General features: G+C 46.9%; 1 protein-coding gene across 28 annotated transcripts in view; it reads left to right on the top strand.

The window, feature by feature from the left end:
- LOC120808943 (pleckstrin homology domain-containing family A member 5) overlaps positions 1-15294 on the top strand; it is a 56305-nt gene that overhangs the window by 15267 nt on the left and 25744 nt on the right. For 20 of the 28 annotated variants that reach the window (XM_078082879.1, XM_078082880.1, XM_078082877.1 and 17 more), the window contains one exon: positions 14127-14210. In XM_078082879.1, the coding sequence (XP_077939005.1) occupies positions 14127-14210 (84 nt within the window). Of the gene's footprint in view, positions 1-5070; positions 6584-14126; positions 14211-15294 lie in introns of those variants that run through there. The other 8 variants (XM_078082881.1, XM_078082878.1, XM_078082872.1 and 5 more) reach the window with 2 other exon arrangements.

Genomic DNA, 15294 nt, shown 5'->3' with positions numbered 1-15294 from the left:
TCTCCCTGCTGCCTCACTGCCTCTCACGCCGCCGCATCCCTGTCCCAGACAAAGGCCGCGGCTCCGGAGTGTCGCCCCCACTTTAAGGATACGTGCGCGTCATTTGTTCTTACGTTTTTATGTGTTTGCTAGGAAGTTGATTCATTCCCTCGTACCTCCACACATGCAGCTGTCGGTCAGAGGCCTGCACCCAGGAGGGGGGGTCAGGGGTGGGGAAAATTACCCACCCATTTACAGAGCTTGATTTGTGTGAAACAATATTCTCCCTAAACGGTTATTGTGACTGAGCTGGCTCACGACTGAGTAGCCTGTTGTTCTCTTTCTCCGGGGCTTGGAGTCATGCAGCTGCATAAACCAAAAAATGCAGTGCGGGGGGACCTGAGAGGAGGGGCTCCCTGTCAAAGTAATGCAAATGTGGCCTCTCCCTGCGATGAGTCGGTTCCAGAGGGCAAATGTGAGTTTGGGAAATTGTAATACTTCCGCCTGTCCTGAATTTGTCAGCCCGCACACGCCCACCCCTTTTTTCTCGCGGCAGCATTGATTGCCCCCATTTTCAATCGTAGATTACCCCGGTGTCACATGGTGTCAAATCAACATGTGGTGAAGCTCGGGGGAGAGGCTGATTTTTTTTTTTCTTTTTTTTCCCCAGTGCCATTTCCCTCTGCCACTTACCTCTGCTGTACTCTGTTGAACGGTAACGGCCTCAAAGGTTGCTTAGGTTACTTGATGTAAAGGAAATCTGTGCTCAAACATTTGCCTGCTTTCCTGAGGATCACATTTGATAAGCCACAGCACACGATGACGGGTTTCGTGCTTGTTGCCTTCGAGCTCATCTGGTCAAAAAAATAAACAACACATTATGACTGTAATCAGCAACCGTACATGTAATTGCAGGTTAACCCTCATGTCACAGTAAATATCCCCGCGCATGATTACAGGCGCCGAGTTTTCTGAGTGCACCCAAACACTGTGTGTGTGCGCTCAAACAAATCTCCTTTCCTTCACTCCAGCTCGGGTGACTTTCTGAATTCTCTGTCTCTGTCTCTCGCCATTTCCCGTTCTGTCGCTCTCGTGGCTGACCCACTTCTGTTGGTCATCTTCTCTGTAATCGGCTGGACCGACGTCTGAGTGAGGCAGTGCTCCCCGCGTCTCTCTGCTCACGCCAGCAGCTATCTTTGCCCGGGGAGGAGAGGAACTAGAGCTTAACCGTTTCTTTCTCGCTCTTCACTCTATGGCTGCCATTCTCTCTGTCGATGCATGTCGAACACGTTTTTGTTTCCCTTCAGCGGCTCTCGTGGTTTGTGGCTTTTCCATCCAACTGCAGTGTAGCCATATCTTTTCCTGTTGAAGTTCTGCATGATAGACAGATCAATGAGACCCATCACCAGGGGTGGTATTATTTGTTTGTGGCTGTGGTTGACAGGATTGGATTTTGCTCCAATATTGAGGGCCCACACACACAAACATAATCACTGCGGAGACACTTTCCATGACATTATTGGTTTTATCAGAAGTAGGACAAAGCAGGAGCCCGGCCCTGTGGCAGGCTTACTGAGCATGCTCAGCACCGCTGAAGGCGACGTAGTGGGTCAAAAGCTTGTTCTTCTGCTACTGTCAACACTCGCGCAACGAGGGGAGCACAAAAAGACAGGGCCGCGTTTCACCGTCTTCAGTATTAGTTCCGAATAATTAAGTAATTCATATTTTGGTCCGTAAAATGGGAGAGCGAGGGTGATATAAGGAAATGAAATAGCCAGGCAAACCCAGGTGGAGATAAGGTCAGATGGTAAATGATGGATCATTTACGTTGTTTGTGTATTTCCGCCCCATTCGTACATTTTTAAATTGTATTGCAGCTGTGAGTAGCTCCTCCATGTCCCCAGTGTGCTGTATTGACAAGTCAAACACTTCTTTAGTACACACACTGCATCCTCAGAAACTGCTTAGAAAAAGTAGCTGCTGCGGTACCTCTCTCAGTGCTCTCGTCTTGTTCCAGCAAGTATTCTGCGCCTGTTGAAGCAATTCAGCGTTTGCGACGAACTCATTCAAAAAGAGATTCTTTCATTCCCAGTTCAACTCTTTGTTCCCGGTCACTTGCATCTAGGCTGTTAGCTCGCTCTTCAAAATGAGCAGGTGTCATAAAACTTCTTCATGGAGCCTCTCAAAGGTGACAGCACAAACATTCTAAATGGGCCTCTCTTTGTGTTTGCCGTTGTAATGTTTGTCGACGTCGTCTCTGACAGGAAGTAAGCCTGGACCAAAGCGGTCGCCCTGGCAACATAATTGCAGCGAAAAAGGTCCGTGTGGAAGGCTGTTTTCACTCAATTTTGCAGCGATGAGGGAGGATAGCTGAGAGAGAAGAGGGGGCTCTTTGGAGCCGGTAAGTAGATTTCCTGTCTGCGATGAATGAACTCTAACAGCCTGTGTCTCTGCTCTATTGCTGTACTTTTTATAAAAGCCTCTTAGTGTGCGACAGAGGCTGACCCGGCATCTGACGCCTGTCCTCCGGGATCCGTCCGGAACTAAAGCGGGTCCTTGGTTTGGTTGTGGAGGTGCCCCGTCCACGTGGAGGCGGCTGGAGCTATTGGCTCTGTCAAATCGGCACCATCATCCACTCCCAGTGGGCTCATTGCACCCAAAGACCAGCGTTGACACTCTGCATCTGCGACAGAGAGGTCTGACTTCAAACACAGGCATTTATCTGGAGGAGGGGACTGGAGAGGGTCTGTGCAGCTTCAGTATTGTGTTTTACCATTGTGAATTAGATGCCAGGGTTTATCCAACATTCAGAGGTATTCTTATTATGTTTGGGCCATTTCCCCATATCCTTTTTATGATCTCATGCTGCGTAACTCAATCCAACGCTCGTGAAACAACCTATCGTCTACGGATGACTTTAAAGCGAGCCCCCGTGGTGTTCTCATAAACCCATTTCCTATGGAGGACACGCACATCTGCTGAACCGGTCGAATTAATGTCAACCCTTGTTTGACCCAGCTAATGCTGTCCCGGTCAATCCTGCGTCATCACTGCCCATAGACTCCACAGACAGACCGACACGTCGCGTGCAGCTGACTGTCTGATGCACGAGGCAGCGTGCATCGTAAATCTCTTTGTATGTGGCCGATCAGATTCTAACCACCGGAGTTTTTTCACGGCGCTCAGTGCATCGTGAGCTAAAGCCCCCCCCATCCTCGTCTCCCATCGACCCCTCTGTTTTCCAGGCCGTCCCGAGGTGTCACACACACAAAAAAATATTGATCTGCAGGCCTGGATTTTCCTCCCTTGTTTTCGCTCTGGGACAAGAAACTTCCTAGGAGCAGCCTCTCCATTTATCAATGTGTCGTTAGCACAGGGAGGTTTGGCCTTAAGAGGATCCCGCTCTCCTACATGTCCTGGCTGCCTGCGAGAGCGGGGGCGCTTTTGGGGATGCGCGCGTGCGGGGGGTGGGGGGCTGTGAGTTTTGACTAGCATATTGATCGGTCCATTTGTTGTTAGCCGTCAGCAAAATTAGCCACGTTGCTTTTTGATCTTGTTCTAATTAGTCTATTCAACAGTCTACTGAACGCCTTTTCCTTTCATTACATCTCTCCAAAAAGGGCTTTTGGGAAAGAGTTGTTGGAAGGACAAACAGAGTGGTCATCCTTTCTTTAACTTTGTTTTTCTCCGTTCATTACAGTGGTATGAAGTGGATGCATGTCATTTTGTTGTTGTTGTTTTTTTGGTGTTTTGAGATTAATCTTTCAGAGCGATATCAGATGCAAAGGCTTTCATCTCCGCTGTCGATGCTGATAAAAAATCCTGCGCTGAGATTTCCCAACAACCTTGTCTCACAGCGGAGATGAAAACAACTCCCGAGGGGTCTTCTTGCCGCTCTGTTCTTCGGAAACGGCAATAGATAGCGCGCTCAAGGGAAGACGCCTGGTGCTATCGCCGCGTCACAAATGAGGTTGGGAGTCCTTTGAAGGCTACTCGAGGCAACTAGGAGTTTTTCATTCCAGAATACCCGTCACCAATGGAATGACCACATTCGCACGCATGCGATGGCGCGACTCGATCAGCGGATGTTCATATGCTTTTGTCTATTTGACCTCTGCAAAAACGTGTTCTACAATTCACTGATGTCACTGGAGGGACCAGATCTTTTGTCCGTGCATAACGACAGCTCAGGCACCCAGGGGTCTGTTGTTGTTATTCAGCTCCATTTGACCCACACAGCTAATTACTGGAGCAGAAAACACCCCCCCTCTCCCCGGGCCCCCTCTCGTGTGCACACACACACACACACACACACACACATGCACCAAGAGGGTGGCCTTTTCAGCCCAGTCTTCTCGCCGGCTCCTCCAAGACAGGACTGGAGAAGGACTTATCTATGCGTGCAGTATCTGTCGCTCAGCCCTCTGCAGAGCGCCGGTTCCCGTTTGCTTCGCCATCCACCTCGGGGCTCACAAGCCGGGCACGGTGATAAACCGGGCCCCTCGGCGGCAAAGGAGACTGCGTGGCAGTGTGGGTGGCAGCAGAAAGAGTGGGGGACCGGAGCGAGTGGGCAGCGAGCAGAGTGTCCCTCTGCCTCGCCGCCGCTTTGTGACTCTGTGTGGGCAGCTAATGAGCCTGAAAGCTTCTCCCCGCCGTCTGTCAGCCGAGAACCGGATGAAAAGCAAGGCTCTGCAGCTCTTTGATAATTGGTACTATGTGCAGTATAAGAGGTGTTTTTTTTGTGTCTATTTGTACTTTTGTTATTTGTAGACTATTGGGACACACAAAAGAATATTATGTAATTCAAGGTGTTAAGCCTGTCAGAAACAAGCGCACATTAATCAGCAAAACGCGCTGTGCCTACCTCATCTATTCACACTTTTTGTTTTACTTCAATCAGATATAACATTTTAATCTCTTCAAACGTGGTGCTGTATATTGCAGGGCCACTGTACCTACATCATATGGAATTATGTTGTCCAGGTGTTGCCTGCCTTCATAGACGGGAGGGGTGGAGCCGAACCAATCCACTGTGACAAGATCACACACATGTGAGCCCGCCCTCCGTGTTATCCTTACTCCGTCATAGAGACATGCTTTCCGTTGGAACAACGCAGCATTTACACAGATGGCTAAACAGCTTGCTTTGACTTGCCCCTCTGACTCCTTTTTGCGGGTGTTTGAGCACAAGCTTATTCGCCACAGAAATGAATATCGTATCGCGTATCCTCCAGAAACTCCCTCCTTTCTCCCTCTCCCTGCCTCTTCTCAGGGCACGGTGTCCACTCTGGGCCCCAGGTGGTCGCCACACCCCAGGGCTCCCAGCTGTGGCATTAGGCCCTCCCAGGAGGACCAAGGATGGGTGAAGGACTGAATGTTTTAGTGTACCCTTCCTCCCCCTGCCTCATAATGGAAGCACCATGCATTATTTATGTCGTAGAGCTGGTCAAGGAAGATCACACTTTACTTATGTCATGGTGTTAATATCCGTAAGGCCTCTGTACTGTTTTCACACCAGAAAACTGTATTGCCTCTTGTGGTGTTTTTTAAATAAATTTTTTTTTATTGCCTCTTGAGATCTACATGGTGAGAAAGAAGAGAAAAGAGGCCGGCGATGGCCTACTGATGGCCCCTGGGTGCCTTCCTGCACCATTGACTACACAGCAGGTTGATGAGTGGAGGAGCCGTTTGCCTTCTAGGTTGGAGCCGAGGTCATTGTCCAGGCTTTCATGTCCTCAATAGCTGCAGGCTCCCTGCTGAAGCTACTTGATATTCAGTTCTTTCTCTCACTTCATCCCATTGAAACCATCAAGCTTCCACCCGGGTAGCCCACCTCCAGCGATCACAGTGGAATACAAGTGAGTCCAGGCCTACAGTATTAAAATCCATGGAACTTTGGCCACAACTTTTAACAGGCTGATTCCAAAAATTCTGATTCCTTTGTCTCTACTTGCCAAAGAATGAGGCGAGGGAGGGGCAGCTACCCACATTCATGTGTGCAGGCCCAAAGCAGTTAACGCCAGAAATAACACAAGGAAATGAAGCTCCAATTATTTTACGTGCTATATTATTGACCTGCCTGGATACAGGCCCAAACCAACAATGGAACAAAACTCGTAATATGGTGTCACTTCAGTTCTCACTAGTAAAAATGACTTTTCCATGAATTTCTTCCACGTGGAGTGTAGCTGTGGCTGTAAAAGTATATACATATAATATATATATATATATATTGTGGTATTCACCAATGTCACCGGGACACACTGTGGCGCGCGCGTGTGTGTGCTTTGAGCTAACAATCAAATCGCCGCCGGCCACCTTTTTTTCCTCTTCTTTACATCCGGACCGTGACGTCACCGGCTCTCTGGTTTCAGCGTGTCTCGGGCACGGGAGTAATGCTCGCGCTCTCCCGCACACCGCGAGCACAGCAGCAGCAGCAGCAGCAGCAGCAGCAGCGGAGCGAGCGGGACCTCACTACACACGCTTCTACCAAAGTAACCGGAGGCTCTTTAAACGTTGTTACCTCTGCCGGATACGACCCTTTCGTATCCCCCTTTCTCTCTGCACGTTTGACCGCCCCGGCGTTTATGGAAGCTTTCTCATCGTAAGTACAAAAAGCAGTTACCAAAAAAAAAAAAAAAACTGCAGTCGACGCGTGCGCCACACTGCGCACACTGAGCGGGATGAGCTTCTAGCGGGGTAACGATGGAGGTGTTTGGGGTGTGTGTGTGTGGGTCGAGGTGTGCTGACGGTGCCGGTTGGTGCTGTTAACGCACCGTTTTTGCTCCTCACATGGCTTTAACGCGCGGACAGGGTCTCGTGCGCCGTGTCAGAGTCCCTGTGCGTTGTCAAACATATACGATATATGCATGTACATGGACCTCATGTAATTTATGAATTTTTTTCAAGTGAAATGGTGCATATTGGGTGAATCAAGTACTTTAATTTGGCCGCACATTGTCACAATAATTCAAAATTCAATAATCATAGTATATTTCTGTCTTTGGTGTAAAGATGAGCTTCAGGTATTTTTGGAGGATTACAGCATGTAAACAGACGGCTGGAGGAAAACTTTTTTTCCTTCTCAGTTACTTTTTTCTTTTTTCCCCCCAGAGTTTCAGTGCAGTTTTTGATTCAATGCAATCAATCTGCCAATTCAAGCACAATGTATGTAGTTATCGGAAACATTTTTTTCTGGAGCTGTCCCCGAGGAGCCATGGTTTATCCCTCCATCTCCCATCACTTGGCATCAGATGCGGGCTTCTGTATGTTCTCAACACTTTTATCTGTTGAACATAGTCAGTTCAGCCGTAATTAGAGCTAAACTATGTCCTCCCTTTATACTCCCGTAGAGCAGATCACATCCTCGAGATCGGCTGAGCAACATATGTTTACTGGATTGGCTTTTTTCATATTTGTGGTTTTGGCCAGAATTCCTGGAAACTGTAGACTATTGGACCTGCTCCTCGGGATCCAGGAGGATGTGTTTTGTTTCTGTTGGGCTTAGTTTGTTGAACTTTTTGTGTCTGCCGCTAACAATCTAGAACATCTGAAAAACAGTTTAAATCTGATTTATTCAGCCTTTGTTTGTATAGTCTGATCAAGTGACTACAATAAGTTGTTTGTAACGCCCCATCTATTATACGTCCTCCTCGTACAGTGTGGTTTAGCGCCATGTCACCGTGAGGCCAACATATTAGGGTTTCCCCTCAGTGTCATAACATTACAGGTCATTTAGCTGCCGCTTTTATCCAAAGCAACTTACATCACATTTTTAACCCATGGCTTTTTACATTTTTGGGGTTAGGTGTCTTGCTCAGGGACACTTCAACATGGGGCAGCTTGGACTCAAACCACCAACCTTGCGGTTCCCAGTGCATCCTCCTTATCCCTGCACCACGTCGACCCCGGCATCGGCAACCGTGTCCAATGTTTCCTGCACTAGATATTTCATTAAATCATTGACAAGGTTTCCTACAGATAGTTTATTTGTGGTGCTCAGCCTGGGGGTGGAGGGGGGGGGGGGGGTCGCTCCTTCAACAAACACTTCAGTTGTCTCCGAAACGTGATCGCAATCACACACGCAAACATCTTTTTAACAGTTAATTAACCGATGTTAAATATAACATCACAGGATATTGTTTCACTACTCTTGCAGACTTTTTAGAGTGTCAGTTTAGTGTAAGAAATATTCAATAAAAAATACATTGGCTATATATATATAACGATTATTATGGGTTGACACTGATCCATTAAAGAGCAGGTCAGCAGTAATGGAGATGTAAAGATGTTTTGTTATTGGCTACAGGTCCTGCCCCGGCACCCGCTGAGCCGAGGAGATCAAGGGGAGAGCAGGGTGGAGGGTGGAGGAGGGTGGAGCCACATCTAATTTCAGGCTTTGCCTCCTGAGAGATAAATCAGCAAAATGGTGAATCTGCAGAGTTGTCCACTTCCTTATTGAGCCAGTGTACTGGTGGACAAATACAGACCCTAATGTCTGTGTCAAATGTGTGAATCTTTACACAGAAATGCGTGTAAGATGTTACGAATAAAGACTATGAAAGCTGTAGTTGTTACCAAAGCTGTGAAGTTGAGTGTTGAGCTTTTTACACAACTTTACAAATGCTATTCCACGAGCCTGCAGCTTCCCATCCGCTCATCCGTATGTCTTTAAGGAGATGACCTTGATAAGAAGAAGCTGAGTACTATTTTAGGAGATTCTGCTCTTTGTCCCTGCAATGGACCTACAGGATACAGTAGGGATGTGATGCCTGTTTCCATTTCAGGACATTAAAATGCACATATCTCAATAAAAATCCCTTTATTTGTATCACCATAGTGCACAGACTGGCTTACTATACTTTATCTGCCATGATGGCCGTAATGAATGCTAGCCCACTGTTACTTTTGATGAAGCGCCACATCGAGTATATGAGTTTACAGACCCTGAAAGTGGGAATAGAAACTTCAGATGAGTAATTCAGTGACGTTTGGAACTTCTGTTCCACAAAAAGCTTTCAGGAACCAATTCTTTTTGTCTAAGGAGGAACCGTGTTGGCCTCCGGAGAGAAGGTCACACTAAAGCCTTCAGTGGCCACAATGCACTGCCCTTTAACATTTTGAATGCTTTCCCAAGATACATAATTTCACTTCTGTAAATCGGCGTCTTGTTTTCCTTTTTGTAAAGGCAATTTGTTTCCACGGCTCTGAAATGAACACAAATTGGCATTCTCAGCTGTGTCACCTTGTCACACTTTGCACACGGTCGCAGCTGCTTTGAAGGGGCCGCTAATTGAATTGTTTGTGCAAAAAGAAACCTGATTTGCTGCCCGAACGAGCAGCTGTTTTCTGGGGTTGAGTTAAAAAGGTCTAAAGTGAAAATTTGAAGCTTAAAAAACGCACAGCTGAAGCCTCCGGCGCTGCTCAGTGTCGTCAACGTTTTCCACAACATGTACCCACATTAGTGAAGAACTCTGCATTATACCAGTTACGCGTTGTATTCCACGCTGCTCCTTGTTTTTGTCTTTACTCTTGCTTCCCCCCTCCTACATGACCATTCACAAACGGCCTACTCTGCTTTCACCTCAGCTTTTGTGATGCGGGCTACTCAAGTCCTCCAGCCAATGTCAATGAGATGTTGAGTTCAACACAGCCAGCGTGCTAGTTAAGAGTAACCACCGGCCTTTACTAACGCGGTGTCCAAGTTCTTCCTGTGTAGTCGGATTAGATTTATGAGAAGAGAATTATCGCTGAATCGCTCTGCTTGGTGATTTGTGGGATTTGTTTCCCGCTGACCTTTTAGACTGTCAAGTATCTCAAAGTGTGTGTGTGTGTACGTACTTGTAAATGCAGAAATGAATGTGATTACCCGGCTGATATTGACCAAGGGGACCAGAGCTGAAATGTGATGACATGGCTGATGTGGACTAAGTGGACCAGAGCTGAATAATGTAACATGGCTGATGTGGGCTAAGGGGACCAGATCCGAATGTGATTACATGGCTGATGTGGACTAAGGTGACCAGAGCTGAATATTATAACATGGCTGATGTGGACTAAGGGGACCAGATCCGAATGTGTATACATGGCTGATGTGGACTAAGGTGACCAGAGCTGAATATTATAACATGGCTGATGTGGGCTAAGGGCCATGCATTCTGGTTTGAGATCGCTAGCTCGGCGCTGTAAAGGATAAAGTCTGATCCTACGAGGTAACGGCAATGCTAAAGTCCTCTCACCGATGCTACTGGAAAGGCTGTGATTGAAGCAACTGCTGCTCTGAGATCTGTCATTAGATCATGTCCGTGGGAAAGGAGGCTGGACGCTTGATTTCTCTGACCTGCACCGCTCACTACTCTACAGTAGGATGTCCAAGCAGCTGAAATGACATTCAATTAAAGATTATTCATATCCGTATACTGTGGTGAGCCATTATTTGTATACGAGTTGTGAGGACAGGCAGAGAGGCATGATGTTCTCTACTTCAGGTTTCTAGGCACCAAACGTGTTTTTACATTTTTTAATTAAAGCATCCACTGAGGTTTTGGTGTGAAATTTCAAATGTTTGCCATCATACTCTAGTTAAGATAAGAAAATCCTTTTTAGTCCTGTAGCGGGGACATTTACAGGGCAAATTACCCCTTTTTAGAATACTTTTTTGGATCTACTTTTATCTTACTATCCCTGCACTTTCAAAAATAATTATTCAGGAAAAGATGGATTTGAGATGTATTTTGACAATGACTTAACTAAAGAACCTCCGCCATCCTCAGTGAAAACAGTCCAAAATGAGCAGTGCTTGGCTGTTTTTGGCCTCGCAGACGACACAAATAGGTTTAATGCTGAACCAAATGTTTCCCCACCGTACTTCTTCAACAATGTATAAAGCAAAAGGCTCCCTGTCTGCTTCCGCTTTCAAGTAAAATAACTACATGGGAGCTCCCCCCAAACTCTGGTGTTAAAATCCAAAGATGTGTCGTCAAAACTCATGAAGACTTGACCACCCCCTCCCCCATAGCCCCTCAGTTGTTTGTGGTTAAACTGTGGTCGGCGGGGAGTGACGGATCAAAGACCCACCCAGAACAATAAAAGCTAAGCCCATGGAGAGCTTAAGCTCTTCATTACTGTGGCTCGCTGCTAATTATTGTCGATGGGACGGTGCTGAATCGCCCGGCCCTCCTCCCAACAGGGTGGTCATTTTTTTTTTTTTTTTTTTCTTTTACGGCCGCTCCCAGTTCCTCCCTGCTGAGGTCAAGAGGCAAAGGAGCCTCCCTGTGCCCTTCGCCCTTGTTATCCTCCCAATAAACCCACATCTCCCTCTGGAAAACAAGAAGACTGCCAAGCGAGGAGAGTGCCGTGTTTGTGCTCTCAGGAGAAGCAGAAATGTTACCATATGCTGTGACTTTGTGCTGCTTTACTCTTTACTTCAGTGACCACAGACCACATCCTCCACGGGAAGCGTGACCATTGCGAAAGGTGTTGTGGAGCTAAGATTAGCATAGAAAAATGCCAGGATTGGCTTTTTGAAAAATATTTGAGTTCATATTCGGAGCCGTTGGCTTTGCAGCAGCTGTTTATTTCGATGGCGCCACTCCTGCTGTCACCAACTTACATTATCACCCAGTAACGTTTTCAGTGGGCCCTTATGTTGTTTGAGACAAGACAACCGACCCACATATCCTGTCAATAATTGCTTTGCAGTATAAAGCTGTCATATTTGCAATCAGCCGTTGATGCCATGTGGTGGAAGTAAATCCGCCGTCATCCTTTTTTTTTTTTTTCTCATCATCGTCACTTGGTAAATAAAAATGTCACTGCTGCGTAATGTGAATAGGAAAACGAAATGGCTCAAATCGAGACAGACTCAAAATGTCACAAGCTCCAAAGACCATTTCTCTGGTGGACGGGGAAATGATGGTCGCTGATACTCAAGCAGCCTTTTTGGGACGGCTACCACGGCCATCATGTTACCTCGCAGCCCCCCGCCCCCTCCATGTGTTCCAGGGAGGCTTGAGGATTTACTGTCCTCCCGTAGCACATGGATCATGTTTGGACTGTTTAGGACCTGCTCAGATGGCTTCGGTCTGCAAAGTATATGGGGTCTTTGGTGTCACACAGCCCCCTCCTATAAAACACCCACTCTGCACATGTGTCACACGGCGCATCTGCAAAAAATGGGATATTTGATGTAGATCATATTTACCAATATGAATAAAAAAAATACAAATTGACTCGCGTTTATCTTCTTCGACTCAGCTTCCCCTCTATAAGTCTCGATGAACCAATGTGGCTAATTGGGATTGTCTTTTAACCAAAGCGTTTTGGACGTATGCCACATTCCACCACCAAGTTCCTATGGCCGATAGTTGAGCCGACACCGATCAAGGATATCGTATTGGAGCCCTCCAAGTACACACTGCTGAAGTCTTTGGTCCCTTCGTAGTTTTGTTGTTTGCTCCGCCCACTTCGGAGAAACCTTTTCCGTGCAAGTTGTGTCCAATTTGGTTTGAGCGCACACACTTACTGTGTCATTCATCTACAGCCAGCATGGGACATTAACCACAGTGACGGCCAAACCAAAACAATGAGCTGAAAGCGGCTAGAATCTGTCCGGCGACGGCAGACTGGCTGACGACTCCCAGCAGAAACGAGTGTTTAACTAAAATAGAGATTGGTTATTTGAGGAATGTAACAGGGATTTTGCAACATTAAAAATATGCATGAGAGTCTTCAATCCAGGTGGCTGCCAAAGTGGGTACTGTCAAGCGATCCCTAATTAGACCATAATCATTTTAATCATCTTAGAAGGTATCAACCACTCTACTGTAATAAAGCTGCAAGCATTGTCAATTGATAGGTTGGCAAATTGCACTGTTCTATTTAAACCTTTTGTCCTTCCAACTTCAGCTAATATACCACATGAAAGCGAACGTGCGGTGCGTGCACTAAGAGCATCGGGGCCAAAATGCTCCGAATCGATTCGGATAGTTGAGTGATAAACATATCCCATCCACAGTTTTCGCGCAGCATCCATCCCTCTGTCCCACCACAGACGCGCCAAACCCTGACTTTCTTTTGCTTCTTCTAAACGTGCAGAAGAGTGCCGGCATGTGTGACGGGATCCCGGGGAGAAACGGTGCCGTCGGTCTGCCCCAAGACCGCGCTGAGGGCCCCGCTGCCAGCGGCGAATCCAGTAATTACAGAGCAGAGCTGTGGGGACTGTTGCTCTCCAGGCTCGGCCCAAACTAAACCCCCTATTTCATACTTTGCCATTTGCTCTGTTCTGTACCCAGTGTTTAAAATCTGTTATTTTTGGGCTGCAGCTCGACTCTCCTCCTGTTTATACTTCAGGCTGACTAGTGAAGTCAGTAGAGGCTTCTAAAGACTTGTTAACACTGCGACCAGTAACGTCCGAGGTCCAGTTTAATAATCACCACTGTGTCTTTTCATATGTCGATACGCTCTTCTATTAAACTTCATCAAAGAACCATCCATTTTCCATAGGAAGCCGATAAGCGCTTTTGATTCAGGATTTACGGTGCAGAGGAGCTTTTTATCTTTTAAAAAAAAAAAACGGATCACACAGCGCACTGACCATCTGTGTTGTCCGTGCGCTGGTGCTCCAATCGTCCCGTGGTGGAAGTGGCTGTGTGGCCCCTGTAGTTGGCCCACAGGATGAGTGGTAGCATCTTTTGCACTGCTGGGTCACATGTAAGGTGTAGGATGGAACCACTGCCTGCTGGATTTCTGTTTGTTTTTAATGATTTTTAATGATCCGTCTCTTTTCACAATGACCCGGGATGTGTCTGGTTTGGCAGGTTTTACAGATTGGACCAGTTTTTTGGCACAGCATGCCAATTAATTCCATATCGTGCATCTGTTCTGTCTCCACTCAATTGTCCTACTTCCACCCAGCCAACACAAACTCATGTTCTGGGGGTGAGGAGTTCGCTGAAGCCGTTGCAGCTGGAGTTCCGAGAAAACAAGTTTGCGTTTGTTTTCTGTGCAATTAGCGGCGTATCAGTTCAGGCATTTTAAAGATGGATCAGGTCTTATTCATGGCCTTATGTGTAGCGTTGTGAATGTAGTCTTTTACAACACTGAACACTCTTTATCCCCCCCCCCCCACTCTCCCCTTCTCTCAATAGTCACAATGAGCGGAAGGTGACCTGCAAGCATCCGGTCTCAAACTTATCCTCGCAAGACAACTGCATCTTTGTCGTCAACGAACAGTAAGTCTGTTGTTTTTCTTTTTTTGAGAATGCCACTGGGTTGCATGTCTGAGCATTGTGCGCTGAGCATGTGGAGGCTGCGCTGACCAAGCCTTGGCTTAGCAACCTTGATGCCAAGCGCTGACCATAACGAAGCCTTTGTATCGCGTAGACATCAGCCAGCGGGAATGAGATGAGTCACATTTGGGCCCTTGTATTTTGCTCTGAAGTTAGTGGCCTTTTTTAGTAAAAAAAAAAAAAAAAAAACTGTCCACTGACAGCGTTCCGTCCATGTGATCACTGCACTGCTTTCAGCCGGACCACAGTCTCGTGTCTGCCCACATGAGTGGGTCAGAGGCCAGTCGTCTCGAACAGAGAATGTCGCACCACACCCTCCATCTCAAGAATTGTCAGTGCTCCCATTTCTAGTTTCATGCACTTTTTTTTAAACTCCGCCCATGGGTCACTTTTAGTGTGTATTCCTTCCAGGTTTGCAGGATATCCATCATAGAAAAAACAACAACAAACAGATGTTCTTTGCCGATTCACTACGATGTCAATGCACGTCTCAAACCTAAATGTTTGCATCAGAGCCCGCGCCACCACACTCGCCTCAGCTTTCGTCTACTTCCCTCTGCTTCTTGGCGTAATGCCGGGCGACACCACTCGGCTCCACTCAGCTTCCCGCTTCGCCCATGAAGCCCCTGTCACAGCAGATCCTCCACCACGCTATAATGTAGCGCTGAAAGGATGTGCGTGATCCCAACTGGTGCCACTTATTTTACTGAGCAATGAATGCAGATTGAAATATTTTCCGCTTAGAGACATGAAATTTCACTCCCTCGTGTGAAATTGTGGCAAGTCCAATCACTAGCTGGGTGTGAAATCTCTGATGTATCATTAAGGCTGTCAGTTTGTTTTATAAACTAATATGATATAGATATACACAATGATCTATTCCAGTTACTTGTCTCATCAAACTGGAATGGAACAATTGGAGGCTGGTCGCAGAGACTCTTGTCGTGCCAGAACTGTCATCCTGCGCCCACTCGACACATTCCTCCCCTCACCGCGTAACTCCCAAATATCTGCTAAGGGACGCAAA

The sequence above is a fragment of the Gasterosteus aculeatus genome, chromosome X (genome assembly GCF_964276395.1).
Source record: "Gasterosteus aculeatus chromosome X, fGasAcu3.hap1.1, whole genome shotgun sequence".
Lineage (NCBI taxonomy): Eukaryota > Metazoa > Chordata > Actinopteri > Perciformes > Gasterosteidae > Gasterosteus > Gasterosteus aculeatus.
Note: the sequence above shows the minus strand (reverse complement) of the source record. Positions and strands in the feature narration are given on the sequence as shown.